At 40.6% G+C, this 17967-nt stretch overlaps 1 protein-coding gene across 4 annotated transcripts in view; it reads left to right on the top strand.

Moving 5' to 3' along the window:
* Window positions 1-1567: 1567 nt before the first annotated feature.
* Window positions 1568-17967, top strand: part of CDK13 (cyclin dependent kinase 13) — a 109937-nt gene continuing 93537 nt past the window's right edge. For 3 of the 4 annotated variants that reach the window (XM_019653833.1, XM_019653834.1, XM_019653831.1), the window contains exon 1: window positions 1568-4589. In XM_019653833.1, coding sequence (XP_019509378.1) covers window positions 3370-4589 — 1220 coding nt within the window. In that variant the 5' untranslated portion in view covers window positions 1568-3369. The remainder of the gene's footprint in view (window positions 4590-17967) is intronic. The other variant, XM_019653835.1, reaches the window with a different exon arrangement.

The raw sequence follows: 17967 nt of genomic DNA, 5'->3' as shown, positions 1-17967 counted from the left end.
TTACCTTAGCTCAGTCCAGTTTGAAATACAATGTTAGTGGGTGTGAAGTCAATTAAAATTATTTACACTAATGTATGAATGATGAATAGATACCAGGTGTTTAAGAACTAAGAACCAACTGATGGTCTGAACAAATAAATGCGCAAAGGGTTACTACATGTAGCCATTGAATGGACTGCTTAGCTTTTCAATTGAACCATATTAAAAGTCAATACGGCATTTAGATTTTAACGTAATTATCCTGAGGGCCCAATCTATAAATAAAAGGCAAGCTTGGTAATGTAAGAAATGAGACATGAAGTTGCTAAGTTACTTTTGGCAGCCTCACAAATTTAGATATTAAGATGAAAGTGGGTGAAGTACGAAGAGGGCAGCCTTAATTATTATTTTTTGCAATTTTATTTATTTTAAAGAAATTTTTATTAAATTTATTGGGGTGACATTGGTTAGTACAATTATATAAGTTTCGAGTGTACAATTCTATAATACATCTATATATTGAATTGTGTTCACCACCCAGTTCTCTTTCCATCATCATATACTTGACCCCCTTTACTCTCTTCTACAATCCCCTCCTCCCCAACCCTGTAGTAACCACTAAACTGTTGTCTGTGTCTATTATTTTTTGTTTGTTTGTCTGTCTTGTTCATTTGATGCTTTCAGTTTTATATCTCACAAATGAAGTCACACAGTTCTCAAGTTTTGACTGAGTTATTTCGCTTAGCATGATAATCTCAAGATTCATCCATGTTGTCACAAATGGCAGTATTTCATCTTTTCTTATGGCTGAGTAATATTCCATTGCATATATGTACTACATCTTTATCCCATCAAGTATCGAAGGACACTTTGGTTGTTGCCACGTCTTGGCCACCATGAATAATGCTGCAATGAATGTAGGAGTACAAAAATCTTTATGGATAAATGTTTTCAGATTTTTGGGGTAGATACCCAGAAGAGGGATTGGTGGTTGTATGGTAATTTTATTCTTAATTTTTTGAGGCACCTCCATACTGTTTTCCATAGCGGCTGTATCAATTTACATTGCTACCAGCAGCGTATGAAGGTTCCTTTTTTCTCCACAACCTCTCCAACACTTGTTATTTCTTGTTGATAATAGCCATTCTAACAGGTATGAGGCGGTATCTTATTGTGGCTTGAATTTGCATTTCCCTAACAGCTAGTGAAGTTGAGCACTGTTTCATATATCTGTTGGCCATTTGTTTGTCTTCTTGGGAGAAGAGTCTGTTCAGGTCCTCTGCCCATTTTTTAATTGGATTTTTTTGGTTGTTGAATTGTACGAATTCTTTATATATTTTGGATATTAGCCCTTTATCAGAGGTGTTGTTTGCAAATATTTATTCCCATTTGGTTGGTTGCCTCTTTGTTGATGGTTTCTTTTCCTGTGCAGAGCTTTTTAGTGTGATATAGTCCCATTCATTTATTTTTGCTTTTACTTTGCCTATGAGGTCAAATTCATAAAAATGCCCTCTAAACCAAAGGTCCATAAGTTTAGTACCTATGTTTTCTTCTGTGGAATTTATTGTTTCAGGTCTTATGTTTTACTCTGATTCATTTTCAGTTAATTTTGGAATATGGTGAGATAGCAGTTTAGTTTCATTCTTTTGCATGAGGGCAGCCTTCATTTGAACAAGATGTTTGCACTTCAAGGCTGCTGGTAATAATAATTTCAGGATTTTTCAATAGTTCCTTTTGACAGCACATTTATTCCCCGGATTAATTTGCTTTTTTAAAAAAAAGTAAACTTCAATGTGATCTAAACTTGACACAGTGATTCCCAAGCGTGTTTTTAAGTTACGATGGGGCCTGGAACTTGTATGTACCTGAGGCAGTTTAAGCTTAAAGCCACCTCTGCCTTCTAACTCATGGTGCCTGCTCTTCTGCTCTCGCAGCTGTTTCAACCCCCCCCCCCCCATCCCCCCTCCAGGGCTTCAGTGAAAGTAGATGACGGGTGACTACCAAGTCTAGAAGGCCACTAAGGACATTATTTATCTCAGGGTCTCTTAGATTCTTGGCTCGCGCCGTGACCTTTCAACAAGCAGGCAATGCGGTGCCTGCAAGAAAATCGGTGAGGCAATGCACGCTGGACGCAAGCAACAGGCACAAGCGGCGGGCCATCACTGCGAGAGTCTCAAACGACAGCAGTGGGCAGTGCAGAAGCCTCTCCTTTCTTTAACCCTTCTTCACACATAGTTCCACCCCCACCGGAAGTAGTTACGTCACACCACTTCCGGTCCAATGCCCGTCGCTGGCGGGAGCGAGCACGCCGGTGCGCGGCAACTTTGTTCCCGCCTCCTTGTCCCCTAACACCACTCACCTACGGCTTTTCCAGAGCGTGACGTGCGTGCGCGCTCCTGGCCTTGCGTCTGGGCCTAAGGAAAAGGCCGAAAGAGCGAGGGAGGAGGAGGGGTTGTGGAGGTTAGGGCCCAAACAGCAAGTCCCGTCGCCCTCCCCCCTGACGAGGAGCGGAGAGGGAAGGGGAGGAGCGAGTCGGGGCCGGTCGCGCACACCAGAAGCCTCCTCGTGAGGCGGGGGGAACGGAGGAAAGGGGCAGCTTCGCCAACCTCTGCTCGCGGCGGCGGAGAAAGTCAAGGCCCATACCCGCCACCACAGACTCAGAAAGGCCCCCCTCCCCCCGCCCCATCTCCCCGGAAACAGACCCCCGCCCAGCCCCGCACACTCGCTGCCCCAGCCGAGAGCCGCAGCCCGGTCGCCCCCGCCTTGCCCCGCCCCGCCGGCCGTCCCAGCGGGCAACAGAGTGCGCGAGGCCCTAGGCCGGGAGTTGTCAGGCCCAAGCCACTTCTGAGGCGCCCGCCGTGTGTCGCCGCCACCCCTGGAGGACGACGTCGACGCAGAGGAGGAGGCGGCAGAGGCGTGTTGTTGTCTCGCCCACTCCCCTCCCCTGAACTCGCACCCAACGTCAGGGCGCGATGGAGTGAAGCGGCGACGAAGGTGGTACTTCCGCGTTGCGCTGCCTGAGCTGAGAGCGCGGCGGAGGCCGCTCCCCCACCCCGGGGGCACTTGGAGGACTCCGGACTCCCTCGCAGGTCAGCGCCCGGCGAATCTGGTGTTTTTGCTGCTGAGGATAGGACGACGGGCACGATCGGGAGCTCTGCCGCCCGGATTCCTGCTTCCCTCAGGCCTGGAGGCCGCTGCGTACCCCACTGTGACCTGGAACCCAGGGACCCGAGTCCCAACCCGGATTATCGTGGCGTGTCTCCCGGCCGGCCCTGGTGCTCGGTGTCCCTTCGCTGCCGCTGCTGTTCCCGTTTCCGGCGCGGGAGATGGCCAGGATCTGACCCGGGGGGAGGCCGCACCCGCGCCGCGCTCTGCGGCGAGCTCTAGGCGATGCCGAGCAGCTCGGACACGGCGCTGGGGGGAGGCGGGGGTCTGAGCTGGGCGGAGAAGAAGTTGGAGGAACGCCGCAAGCGAAGGCGATTCCTGTCCCCTCAGCAGCCGCCGCTGCTGTTGCCGCTCCTGCAGCCGCAGCTCCTGCAACCGCCGCCGCCCCCGCCGCCTCTGCTCTTCCTGGCTGCTCCCGGCACGGCCGCCGCCGCCGCAGCCGCCGCCGCCGCGGCCTCCTCCTCTTGCTTCAGCCCGGGCCCCCCTCTGGAGGTCAAGCGGCTGGCGAGAGGCAAGAGGCGCCCAGGAGGGCGGCAGAAGCGGCGCCGCGGGCCCCGCGCCGGGCAGGAGGCGGAGAAGCGTCGGGTCTTCTCGCTGCCCCAGCCGCAGCAGGACGGCGGTGGCGGTGCCAGTAGCGGCGGGGGTGTGACGCCGCTGGTGGAATACGAGGATGTGAGCTCCCAGTCCGAGCAGGGGCTGCTGCTGGGGGGCGCCAGCGCGGCAACGGCGGCGACGGCTGCCGGGGGGACGGGGGGCAGCGGCGGGAGTCCGGCCTCCTCCTCCGGCACCCAGCGGCGCGGGGAGGGGTCGGGGCGCAGGCCCCGCCGGGACCGCCGCCGCAGCAGCGGCCGCAGCAAGGAGCGCCACCGCGAGCACCGGCGGCGGGACGGGCAGCGCGGCGGCAGCAGCGAGGCCTCCAAGTCCCGCAGCCGCCACAGCCACAGCGGCGAGGAGCGGGCCGAGGCAGCCAAGAGCGGCAGCAGCAGCAGTAGCGGCGGCCGCCGGAAAAGCGCCTCGGCCACGTCTAGCAGCAGTAGCAGCCGCAAGGACCGAGATCTGAAGGCTCACCGGAGCCGGACTAAATCGTCCAAGGAGCCGCCTTCGGCCTACAAAGAGCCGCCCAAGGCCTACCGGGAGGAGAAGACCGAGCCTAAGGCCTACAGGCGGCGGCAGCGGTCCCTGAGCCCCCTGGGAGGCCGGGACGACAGCCCGGTGTCTCACAGGGCCTCGCAGAGCCTGAGGAGCCGCAAGTCCCCCAGCCCGGCAGGAGGTGGCAGCAGCCCGTATTCTCGGCGGCTGCCGCGCTCCCCGAGCCCCTACAGCCGCCGGCGCTCCCCTAGCTACAGCCGCCACAGCTCATATGAGCGGGGCGGCGACGTGTCTCCCAGCCCCTACAGCAGCAGCAGCTGGCGCCGCTCCCGGAGCCCTTACAGCCCTGTGATCAGGTGAGCCCGCTGTCCCGTGCGTTCGTCTTTAGCTGGACTGGCCAGGTCTCGGAGGCAGGGAAAGTGGTGATTGGGCTCTTCCAAGCCACCGGAGACTAGAAAACCCAACTTCGGAAGCGTTTCTAGTAGTGAGAGGCGTTTTGGCGCCTCTGACACCTTTTAGGGGGTTGGAGGGACAAAGCAACAGGTCAGGTCCAACAGAGCTTTTCTCCTTGCTTCATTCAGGCAGGAATGATTTCTAAGGAAGAGTTCAGAATTTTAAACTTGTTACATTAATATACGAGCAGGTTTTTCTCAACTGCTGATTGTTTTTCCAGTGCAGTTAATTTGGGTAAACCAGAGCTTAATTTGTCATAATTTTGAAAGCTCTCTGAAGATGTTTCATTGTTGGAGATTTGGGAATGGACTGCAGTTTAGGGCTAAATATTGTAAAGGAGAATTTGAATCACGTGCTTATGTCAGTTAGGTATAGATTGCAAATGTGTCATATAATACAAGATGGGAAAAGCAGTCTTTTTGTAAAGTATATTCTTTTAATATGCGAAAAGAGCTTATGTGGAAGCTTTTGTAGGACTATGAAGTTCTAAATTCTGAAGATAAGGAAGATAATCCATTTTGCAATATTCCTGTTTGGAATAATTTCTTACACAATCTTTCAAAGTCATAATTTCAAAAAAATTAGAAAAATGACAAGATTGTGGTTTTTGTGTTGGTTTGTGATGACACCCAGTTGCTAATAACATATAAAGGGAATCTAATTGGTGTAATCCAATGTAACCAAGGTAAAATGGCTTAGTATATTTTTATGCTTTTACCCTATTTACTGTTGTTACTATTTACACTTACTTTAAAGTTAATTAGACCTTTAAATATTAGGATCTTTGTTCAGAAATCTTTAAAAGGTATAATTTAACCTAGTGCAATTGGAGTAAATCTTTTCTATAGCTGTTATGCCTTGCTTCTTATATATTCTCCAAAAAAAAAAAAATGTGAGTATTGATACATACTATCTGTTAAGCAGTGTGAATTAAAAGTAACTCTTGCATGTTGTTACATTCCTTAAGATGTCTGGAAATTCTAGGCCTTGTAGTTTAGGGTATTAGGTATTACAAAATGACATTTGCATTGATTGTGGTTTTCCTATTGGTCTTAGTTTTCAGTAGTGCTAAGTGGATGCTAGGTACCTTTAAGTACGAGTTGTGTTGAATCTCAGTACAATGTGTGTACTGTACTTGTAAAATTAGCAGATGTTTTTGAAATGTCAGCCAGGTAAATGTTTGTAAAGATGTGATGTGAGTAGAGATGTAGGTGTGAGTTTGTATTTAAACCAAAACAGCTGTATAAACCTCTTCATTCCTGCTAAGTGTGCAGGCACACTTAAAATCCTAGTTGATTGATGCTTTAAGCAAAGACTGTCAACACTGAAGACTCATTACACCAAATTTAGCCTTTATATCTTGTAAGACTGTATATTTTACTTTTAGTTAAGATATTTTAGGCTTGCCAAAAGGTTTGCATTTTTTCCATTTAATTTATTTTTAAAAACTGATTAGGTTAAGTTTCAGGACTTTAAATAGCAATTTTAAGTGTATGGTGCAATTTTAAGAATGGATTTTGTGTTTTTCAGATTTTTTCGTTGGATGCTTTTGCAAGTTTCTTTATTATCTAGTAGTGCTATGTGTTTTGTTTATATTATGTAGTAGTGGTATGTGCGATTAGAATTATTCATGATTAACAAATATTTATTGAGCACATATTATATGTCAGATACAGCTTAGGGACCGGGGTATAGCAGTTAAGAAAGGCCAATGTCCTTGCTTTCATGAAGCTTGCTTTCTAGAAGACCATTCATTACTGAATCTTTTCATGGTGTTTGTATTGACCACTAGTATTTCTCAAGGATTGGATTTGGAATAAGCTTTAGAATATTTTGGCCAACACTCCTGACAGCTGGCCATTTGGTACATGCCTGAATACATCTAGATGCAGAAAGACATCGCTTTGAAGACAGCGTGTTGCGTTAGATTTGGGACTCGAGTTTTAGTCTTAGTTTGCCAGGGTCTTAGCAAGACCCTTGGAAACTCAGCTTCCTAAACTGGAACAGGGAAATACTTATTTTTGGATTATTTCAAGAAGTAAATGAAAATTTATGTTTCGTAAAGTATAGAAATAGTGTAGACTATTACACAAATGTAACGTGGTTGAGATATTGTTGAATAGCTTGAGTTAGAATTCTTCATGTTGAAACAGAAATCCACCTCCATGTAACTTTTACCCACTGTTTTAAGTTTAAAGCTTTGGAATGATACAGAGCAAATCTGTATGCTACCTCTTTAAAGTTAAAGGCAGTTGCCATGTCTTCTGAGTCTTTTCTTTTCTTGACCAAAAAAATTCATTTTTCATAAAGTACGTTTTTAGACTTTTCACATTATATCTAATTTGTCAAATGTCCTCCTTAAAATGTGGGGCCCAGAATTTATAGCTAAAATAGTTGAAAAACTTAAGATTTTTGAATATAGCAAATGTATTGTTACTCTTTAGGAAACCATTGAACTCACTTGTTCAGTTTAATGCAAAAAGTTTTATTTACTTTTAGAATTTAGTAATTGTGGTAGGTGGCCCATGTTGTTTAATGAATATTAAACAACGTTCTGCTGGATTGGGAGCTCCATGAAGGCAACCAGCCTGTCTTGCCCACCATTGTAATCCTAGTGCTCAGCATAATATCCAGCAGGATGATGGAGTTTACTGAGCATATGAAATATTATTGTGGGCCTGGATTACGTAAGTATTAATATAGACCATGTGTTATGCTGCAGGAAACAGCAATGTGAACTTTTCCCAGCCCACCTACAGCTTACAGTGTTTTGCCATGTATAATGTGCTCCCACGTTTTTGGCCCAAACTTCCATGGGAAAAATCTTTTGTTTTAACTTTTTAATTTAAATTTTATTTGTTTACATTTAGGTACTTGTTTTTTGTATTAAAAAGGAATTTTAGCATTTATTTCTAAACATTATGGTACAAGAGATTTTATGTAACAAATAAATACAAAACACAAGAACAGATAAAAGGTAGCAGAAATTTTATGTACCGGTAACAAATTTACGATAATACACGCATCATAGAAAGCCAAGAACTCTTTGTCGTTGCAAGTTCATCGTAAGTTCAACAGAACTGATTATCGTATTCCAGCGTATTATTTTAACTCATAAGCATTTTTTTTTTTTTTTTTAGCTGAGCCATCCTGCTACCTGTTGGCAGCTCAGCGGCTGCTCAGCTCGGGCTGGACTCGAACCGCTGTTGCTCAGAGCTCAAACTCTTGAGCGAGCTCTTAACCAACTGAGCCACTCAGCCGGCCCTCATAAGCATTAATAAAAGAACTAAAAACATTTATATAGATATGGAATTAGTGCTGCACGTGTATAATGTGCGCCCTTATTTTTCCCTCACAAATTTGGGCCAAAAAAGTGCACATTATACACTGCAAAATGAGGTATATTGTAATGAATTGTCAGTGTAGGTATTTTTTATTTGTTTTTTGTTTTTAGCTGAGCCATCCTGCCACCTGTTGGCAGCTCATTGGCAGCTCAGCTTGAGCTGGGAATCGAACTGCTGTTGCTCAGAGCTCACACTCTTGAGCGAGCTCTTAACCAACTGAGCCACTTGGCTGGCCCTCAGTGTAGATATTTTTAAGGAAGTGCATACACATTCAAAATACTAGTATTGAAACCTTGGTATTGCTGATTTTTTTGGTGTTAGTTCCTAGAATAAATCCACTCCATTTTATTGATAATCTACTTTACAACCTGCTCTTTGCTTTCATCTGAATCTTTGGTCCTTTACTTATTACACTTTTCTTTTCATCAGTCCCTTCTTAGCTTTACTTTTCCCCCTATGAAACCGGTTTACCATGTTTTCTTTATTACTTGACTGTTGGGGTGTGGGGAGTCACATAATTTTTGCTTGACTCTATAATAAATGTGAGGGTGTACTGAAGAGAGGGGCTGTTTAGGAAAGGGAGGGAATGGTACTGACATTTGGGTTTTACTATGTGCCAGGCATTGATAAATACTTAGCATACATTCACCCCAAAAACCCATGTGGTATTCCCATTGATAGGTTGAGAAACTGGAACTCTTAAAAGTTCAGTGATTTGTTCCAAGATCAGCTTAGATTCAAATGCTGGACTGGTTCTAAAGTACATGCTCTTGATACTATGCTGTATTGAACTTCACCTGGCATTCACGTAATGATCATCTGACATAGTGATCTGGTTTGCTAAAATTCAACCCATTTGTGTGTTTATTAATTTCTGTTTCCTGGCTAATCTTTGCAGCATTTTGAAGATTTTATTTGGGTGGGGGATGTGGTTCTGAAGGGTAGTTCTGTCTATATTCTTGGGATGAGGATTTTAAAAAACAAATACTTCTGTAGATTCTTTCAGCTTATTTTGTCTTTACTTATTAGTAGCTTTTATGAATATGCTAAAATCATTTCTTAAAGACATTAATTACACTTAGTTATTGATGGTTGTTTTGTAATGGAATATCTTGATCTGAAGTCACTCAAGTCTGATCAGTTAAGTTAGTACAGTAAATTGTTACATATACTCCTAATTGGTTCTCTCTCTCAACCTGTGGAAGTGTTCTATCCCACCAAGAAGCAGCAGAAGTCTCCATTACGGAAAAGTATCGAGACCCTGAGAATCTAAAGATGGGTGGACCCTAGATGTAAATAAGTGAATTTGTTAGTATTCACTTCAAGTGAATGTGGGGTATCGGTCACGGATTATTTAGTGTTTTGTCCCAACAACTGGTGTTTGAAAATATATAAAATACAAAGACATTCCAGAATACAAAAAAAAAAAATCACTCATAAAATGCTGCTGATTTGATACGTACTTAATAGAAATAAGCCATAAGTATCCTTAGATGGATGGAATTCTTAAAATGCTTTTTAAAAGTGTCAAAAATGTAGGATACTAGAATAAACGCAGAAACAAACACTCAGAAGGGATGGAAATTTACGTGAACTGTTTTAAGTCTCCAAATCTGTAATCACTTCTTTCATTCTCAAGATGGCCTTGTGTTCTGCTCCTTCTCTAATCAAACTTTACCAGACATTTACGTCTATTCAGTCCTTATTACATTTTTGTTCAGAACACTAATCCCATTTCCCTTTCTAGCACCTTAGTTCAGGCCCTCATATTTTTAAAATTACGCTTCCTGTTATTCTGTTATTCTTTTCTTCCCTGTTCATCCATTCTTTTCTTCCCTGTTCATCCATTCTTTTCTTCCTAGTTCATTCTTTATCAGGAGAGTTTTCTTAAAATGTAGTTAGATTGTATCACTTCCATTATGTAGAATTAAGTCCAAGCTTTCTAATGCATCATCAGGTAATGCCTTTTTTGATCTTGCCCCATTCTATCAGAATTCTATTTTTAGAGGCACTTTTATTGCTCTATATTTTTACTCTTGCTGATCTTTTAGCTTGAAATGCACCTTTTTCTCTTCTATGCCTCCAGCTTTGTACTCAAAACCCAGCTCAAATTCCACCATCTTGAGACCTTTTGCCATTCATCTAGAAATATTTCATTCCTTTTCTTATATCCCTAGAGCACTTTACTTTATCTTTGTTTAGAGCTTAAAAAATTCTATTTCATGTTTTAATTATTTGGATGGCTGCATTTGTGTTTTCCCTACTAGATTATAAGCTTCTACAGGACAACTTCCGAAGCATATTAGTAATTGAATTAATAGAGATAGCATTATTTTCCACAAATCAACTTTTGCACAGATACCAGTTGTATCTCTGAACTTACTTGCTATTTTTGGTCCATGTATACTCTAGGGTGGGGAAATTAATTGTCTTGATTTATAAGGAGAGAATTTAAGAACCTCCTCCTCCTAGCTTCTGCTTTGCTGGAATGAGTCAGGGATGCTGGGAGTCACTTTCAGTGTGAGGAGAACAAAATCAGACCTAGTGTTTATATTTTTACTCTGTTGTATTGATCAAGATAAATGATCTGGTTTTTATGGTGAAACTTTTCTGAGCAAACGGTATGTCAAGCTTTTATTTCCTAACTTTGAAGAATTATAGCTATTCTGAAAAACCAGTTTAAAATTAATATTGCCTACTATTCATATTTAAGATCATTTAAATCTTTTCTCTTGTGTGCTTTTTCTATGAATATCACTTGAGGTTTTTTTTTTATTTTGTCTATGGTTGGCTTTCATATGTAGGTATTTGTAAGTTTTAAAGTGGGTGTTGGAAGCAAAAATATCAAGCTAGAAACAGGAGTATTGTTTGTAGTGGTTTTTGTCCTGTGAATTTCCAAACTGCACAACTAAATTGTGGGAGAACCTAGTGTTCTTAATATATTTGAAAAATAAAGTGAATGTAGATTGCAGGATAAAATTTAGGTTAAAAACTAGAATTTATATAAAATGGAAATGAAAAGGGTAGTGAGAAGAGGAACTGAAAACTGAGAATAGTTAATGGGCTGCATGCCTCCCCACTTTTCTGTTTTTTCATTTTCAGTTGGATAGGGGCACTTTCACTGAGATAGTTTATTGATACTCCAAACTTAGTTTATTTAATATTAAATTAGTTATTTCACCTCTCTTGTAGTCGTTTTTTTTCCCCCCCAGATACTGCTCTTCATTATTTTTCACCTGTTTACAAAGATAATAGAGGCCAGGCCCATGGTAGAAATTTTCAGTTAGCATAGACAAGTGTAAGAGATTAACTAAAGTCCCCCTGAATCCAACCTCCTGAGATGATCACATAAGACATTTTGATGAACATTATTCGCAACCTCTCTATGCATATATGTATAAGGTCATAAGCTTTTACATAAATGGGAACATACTACAATGCTGTTTTGTACCCTCTACTTCATAGTATATTCTTTTCATTGACTCCTAGTGTTCTGTGTTGCAGGGATGTAACGTAACTTGTTTGGCCAAGTCTATTTTCCTAGACTCTTATTTTTTAATTTTTGTTATGTGTATGTATTTATTGCACATTCTTTTGTGTGCATTTGTCCCATAATATCTTCCAGATTGGATTTCCCAGGGTTAAAATTGTTGGACCAAAAATGATATGCATAATAGTTTTGATATACTGTTATATTGCATCTTTAGAAGGTTTTTACCAATTTGTATTTTCCAACATTGTGGGGAGTGCTCATTTCCTCAGTTTCACCATCACTTGGCATTGTCAACTAACCCATTATTGTTTTCATTTGCATTCCTTTAGTATCTAATAAGGCTGAATTTATTTCCATCTGTTTATTGGATGTTCTAATTTATTGATTTATTTTTGTTTTATTAATTTAAGAGTCTTTTAAAAAATTGGGGAGTTGGGGGAGGGGAACAGTGTTGGGGAATTGGGGAGGGGCACAGTGTTGGGGAATTGGGGAGGGGCACAGCCAAGTTGTTCTTCAGTCTTAGTTGTGGAGGGCGCCAGTCCCCACCTGGCTGCCCATCTGCAGCTCGTGGCCTCTAAGCTCAAGGTGCCGTGTTACAATCTTAGTTGTGGGTGGGGATAGCCACCATCCCATGCGGGAGTCAAACCAGGAGCCTTGTTTTTAAGAGCATGTGCTCTATCCCCTGAGCCACCCTGGCAGCAGCTTAGCTCAAGGTGCTGAGTTCAGTCTTAGTTGCCGGCAGGTGTAGCCCACCATCGAACAGGCAGTCTTGTTAGGAGCCTGTGCTCTCGCCAGCTGAGCCATCCTGCCACCTGTTGGCAGCTCAGCAGCAGCTCAGCTTGGGCGCAGTGTAACTGGCCCATGTGGGAATCGAGCCGGCGGCCCTGTTGCTCAGAGCTTGCGCTCTTAAACTAACTCTTAACCAACTGAGCCACTCGGCCGGCCCAATTTATGAGTCCTTTTTGGGTTAGAGGTATTAACTTTTTTTGTGGCATTAGCCACACAAGTATATTTCATGAGTTTGTCTTTTGTCTTTTAACCTTATTTATGTTTTAAGTTTTTGATGTGTGGGTGCATGTGTTTTAATTGGTATTAGTTTTTCCCAGTGCCCAGACTTTAGTAATACTTATGTTTTCTCCCTTCCCGCTTCCAATAAATTGCTTGTTCTGTTGGTCCTTTTTTAGTGGTCTTTAGTCCACTCTTTAGTTTGAAACTCCTTAGTTTATAGACTTATTGTTGAGTCTGCTTGCTTTTAGACTGTTACTCTTCGTTACTCTTCAAGCCTCTCCTGTTTTCTGCATTCAAATTAATCTTAAAATACCATTGTATTATAAAACATATTTATAGAATCAAATTCTTGAACTGGGCATTTAAGATTCCCCACCCCAGGCTCACTTAAACTACCCTATTTCTTACTATATATGCTGATCATGATATAAACTGACTCCTTACTATTGTTTTTTGTTTTTTTTTAAAGGAGGAGGAGATGATAAAGGTTTACTCAATGTGGGTGAATAAAAATTTTCCCCCTGCCCTTTATTATATGCCACTCAGTTGTCTCTGATATATCTGTCTAGTGTTGCTTTATGTAAATACAAGCAAATGTGAATGAATACCTGTTCTTATTTCTCTGCCTCCTCTTTTATACAAAAGGCAGCATGTTATATAACCTGTTTTGTAACTTACTTTTTGTCCTTAGCAGTATGTCCTGGGGATCTTTCCATGTTGGTACTGTGAGAGTGCCCTCATTCTTTTATCAGAGCTTCATAGTATTCCATTGTGTGGGTCCGCTGCCTCCTAGTTTATTGAACCAGTCTCTTATAGATGGACACTTGAGTAGTTCCTCGTATTTTCTATTACAAGCAATACCTCAGTAAACAAAGGCAGCTTTTTAAAAGATTGTACAGCACTCTATATGCTACTAATAATGAGATTATTCTTCATTAGAATGCTGGTTGGTTTTACCAGTTGAAAAATTCCCAGTTACATATTCATAACTGAAACATTGATGATGGGACTGACTTCCCTTCATAATTCAAGAGCCATTAGTATGACTGCTCCATGGAGGCCTACTGCCCTATCTCAGGTTTACTTGAATAATAAAACCTTTCGAAATTTTAAATGAAACCAGCCTACTTAAGGCCCTTTGCTCAATAAGTCTGAATCACTGATCACTGCAATTACTGCCTTGGCAGCTGTAGAGCAATTGAACAGGATAAGAGTGAAAAGATAAATTACACCTCAGATTCTTTTTTAATTTTTTAATTTCACCTACCCCTCACCCACCTCCCCCGCGTTGGTAACCAAGAGCTTGTTCTCTATATCTATTGGTCTGGATTCCTTACAATTTTAAAAACGGAATTGTAAGCCCCCTGTACCTTAGTTTATTTCATTCCCTCAATTGGCCAATCCTATTGCCCATTCTTCCCACTATAGTTCAGATGTCCTCTATGAAGCCTTCATTAATCTTATCCAGAGTGATTAATTATTTTAGCACTGAGATCACTTTTATGGATACTTCCTACATCCAGGATTGTATTAGAGTTGTCTTCGCCTCCCCTCTTCTTTGGTATATTGGACATATTTTAGTCATTCAATTAAAACAAAAATCAGTTTTATTGAGGCATAATTTACACACAGTATAATTCACTGATTTTAATTGTACAGTTGAATGGGTTTTGACAAAGAGTTACACTTCTGTAACCACCACCACAATCATGATAAAGAACGTTTCCATGACCCCCAAAAGTTCCCCGTATCCATTTGCAGTCCGTCCCCTACCCCTCTTACCTGTGATAGTCCTTGGCAACCACTTATCTGCTTTCTGTCATATTAGTTTTACCTTTCTTGAACTTGATACAAATGGGATTTTATGGTATGTAGTCTTTGGTGTCTGCGTTCACTTAGCATGGTTTTGAGGTGCATTGATGTTGTTGCATGTTCAAGTGGTTTTCTTTTTATTTTTGAGGAATATTCCATTTATGGATATACCATTAATTTGCCTATCCATTTACCTAGTTGAGGAACGTCTGAGTTGTTTTCAGTTTTTGGCAATTATGAACAAAGCTTCTGTGAACATTTGAGTCTTTTATTTTTATTATTTGAGCATTACAGGTGCTTCCCATCCTCACTAAGACTTCAGTTTTTGTCAGACTTTGATTTTAGCTGTTCCAGTGGATGTTTAGTGGCATATTGTGGTTTTATTTGCGATTCCCTAATGACTAATAATGTTGAGTGTCTTTCCATGTACTTATTTGCTCTTCATATCTTTTGTTAAGTGTTTTAAAATGTTTTGTCCATATTCTTTATGAACTGGATTGTCTTACTAAGTTGTAAGAATTCTGTACATATTCCATATACAAGCTCCTTGTCAGATACATGTTTTGTAAATGTTTTTTCTCAGTCTGTGGCTTGCCTTTCCTTAACAGTAATTTCAAAGAGCAGAAGTTTTAAATTTTGATGAAATCCAATTTAGCATTTTTAAAAAAATAATTTGTGCTTTTTGTGCACCCCATCCAAAAAGCAAACAAACAAAACCCAAAACTTTGCCTAACTCATGGCCACAAAGATTTTCTCCTTGGTTCAAAATATACATCTTCAATTTATCTGTCTACCTTTATGTATAATATAATATTACAAGAGTGTACTTCCATTTTCTTCCTCATGTTTTTTTGTTTTTGTTTTTTTTTTTAAGATTTTATTGGGGACTTGGGGGAGGGGAACAGACAAGTTGCTGTCCTTTTGTTCTTCAGTCTAGTTGTGGAGGACGTTGCTTCACTGGCCCATGTTGGTATAATCATTGCGCTCTTCCTGGCTGATTTGTAGTATTCTTGCCATGTTTTATTTCTATATATGTATGACTTACGTATGTTATATATAGACATAAAATTTTAAAATGAGAAAAGTTATTTATGTCTACTGTATTATGTACCTTTGCGATAAGTTTTTTTCCCTTTGTGTACATCCAAGCTTCTATGTAGTATTTTCTTCTGGCCGAAGGAATGGCTTTGAACATTTCTTATAATGCAGGTCTGCTGTTTTGTTTGTCTGAAAGCCTCTATTTTGAAAGATATTTTGCTGGGTATGGAATTCTACACGGACTGCTTTTTACTCCTCAGTACTTTGACTTATTCTACTTCTGGCTTATGTAGTTTGACGAGGTTTTTCCATAGTATTTTGTTTCCACTTTAGCCACTGGATTGTAAGTTCCATGTGGTTCTTTTTAAATCTTAGTGTCTCTTAAGCACCAACCAAAGAATATGATATGTAATAGTCACCCAGCAAATGATAAAGTGATTTGGATAAGAAAATATCCAGAACTTCAGAATTAAAAAAAAATCCTGTTGATACTAACAGGGTCTGATATTGGCCTATGAATAGATTCATAATGACTAGAGCTAGACTAATCAAAAGTATCTGCCTTTGGACAAATCAAGTATTAAGCTCTCTCTCTACTTCTCACCATCTTTTTCTGTCTTCACTGAAACATGAAGACAAACATGGAGTTTGTGCTCAGTGAACTGGAACTTATTTGTCCGAGCCGATCTGTAAAAATTCAGCCATGTGTTGACTTTTAGTGTTACATGAGGAACATAAAGGAAGTATACTTTTAGAACAAACAAAACATTTCAGTGTTATGTTATTCATTTTTTTCTAGTTTTAAAAATTACATCTTTTTTGAGATATAATTCACACACACCATACAATTTACTCTAATTTTCAGTGGTGCAATCAGTGGTCTTTAGTATATTCACAGAGTTGTGCAACCATTACCACTAATTTTAGAACATGTTAATCACCCTTAAAAGAAACTGCCTGTAGTAGTCACTCCCCATTCTTACCTCCCTCAGCCCCTGGGAACCACTGATGTACTTTCTGTCTATGGATTTGCCTATTCTGGACATTTCATACAGATGAAATATAATTCGTGTTTTTTCACTTAAGCATAATGTTTTTAAGATTCATCTATGTTGTGCTGTGTCTCAGTACTTCATTCCTTTTCAGGGCAAAATATTCCATTGTATGCATATTTCACATTTTATTGTTGGTTGATGGGTGTTTGGGTTTCCATATTTTGGCTATTAAGAATTACTCTTCTGTGAACATTTATGTACAGTTTTTGCATAGAGTTATGTTTTTTTTTTCTCTTAGGTATATACATGGGAGTGGAATTTCTGGGTTGTATTTCTATTTTTAACGTTTTAAGGAACTGCCAAACTGTTTTCTAAGGTGGCTGCATCATTTTTATATTCTGACCAGCAATACATGAGGGTCATCCATGACAATAGTTATCTTTTTAATTATTGCCATCTTGGTGTTTAAAATGGTATCTCATTGTGACTAATGATGTTGAGCATCTTCTTATTTGTTTATTGGCCATTTGTATGTCTTTTTTTGGAAATGTTTATTCACATCCTTTACCCATCTTAAAACCCATTTGTATTATTGCTGAATCTTAAGAATTCTTAATATATTCCAGATACAAATCCCTTGATGTGACTTGTGACATTTCTCCTCCTAGAAAGGAATTCTTATATTCAGCAGAGTCAGTATTAATACAAAGAAATGCAGTTTTCTCTAAGTGACTTTTCATAAGCACTTTGGCCATTCTAACAGTGTAGTTTTGGACAGGTCACTTAGCTTCTGAGTCATTGTCTATGGTCTCACAAGGAGAAGAAGAAAAGAATTCCTAGTGTGAAGTGTCAACAGAACAACCAAAACACCCGGTTAGCAGATCTTATGCCTTGGTTTAGCTGGGTAAATATCCAGTATAAATGAAAAAGTAAGGACTGAAAAATTATACAGATGTGGATTTAGGTACTTTTGTAACAGAGCAATATCAAGCAATCAAGCAGTTCCATTTACTTATTGTTTTGATCCCTGGTCTTTCTACTTGTAAAGTAGGATGCATAATGCCTACCTAATAAAAAACAACTTGAAACAACCTAAGTACTATGAATAGGGGAGCTGTTAAATTATGGTAATGACATATAATTTGCAAATATTTTCTTTTTTTGTATCTCTTTGTTGATATGTCCATTAAAGCACAAAAGTTTTTAATTTTGATGAAATCCAGTTTATTTTTTCTTTTGTTGCTTTGTGCTTTGGTGTCATAGCTAAGGCTTTGCCTAATTGAAAGTCACAAAGATTTATTTCTATATTTTCTTCTCAGAGTTTTACAGTTTTAGCTCTTACACCTTGGTCTTTGATCTGTTTTCAGTTAATTTTTGTGTATGGTGAGAAAAAGAGGTCCAACTTCATTCCTTTGCATGTGGATATGCAGTTGTCCCAGTTGCTTCTCCGTTATATTGTATTGACATTCTTGTTGAAAACTCACTGACCATAAATGTGATGGTTTATTTCTGAACTCTCAATTCTATTCCATTTATTTATATGCCCATCCTTATGCCAAGTACCACACAGTCTTGATTATTATGTAATTTT

This window comes from Hipposideros armiger, unplaced genomic scaffold (assembly GCF_001890085.2).
Source record: "Hipposideros armiger isolate ML-2016 unplaced genomic scaffold, ASM189008v1 scaffold_208, whole genome shotgun sequence".
In the NCBI taxonomy this organism is placed as follows: Eukaryota; Metazoa; Chordata; class Mammalia; order Chiroptera; family Hipposideridae; genus Hipposideros; species Hipposideros armiger.
This window is presented reverse-complemented; position numbering and strand designations above follow the sequence as displayed.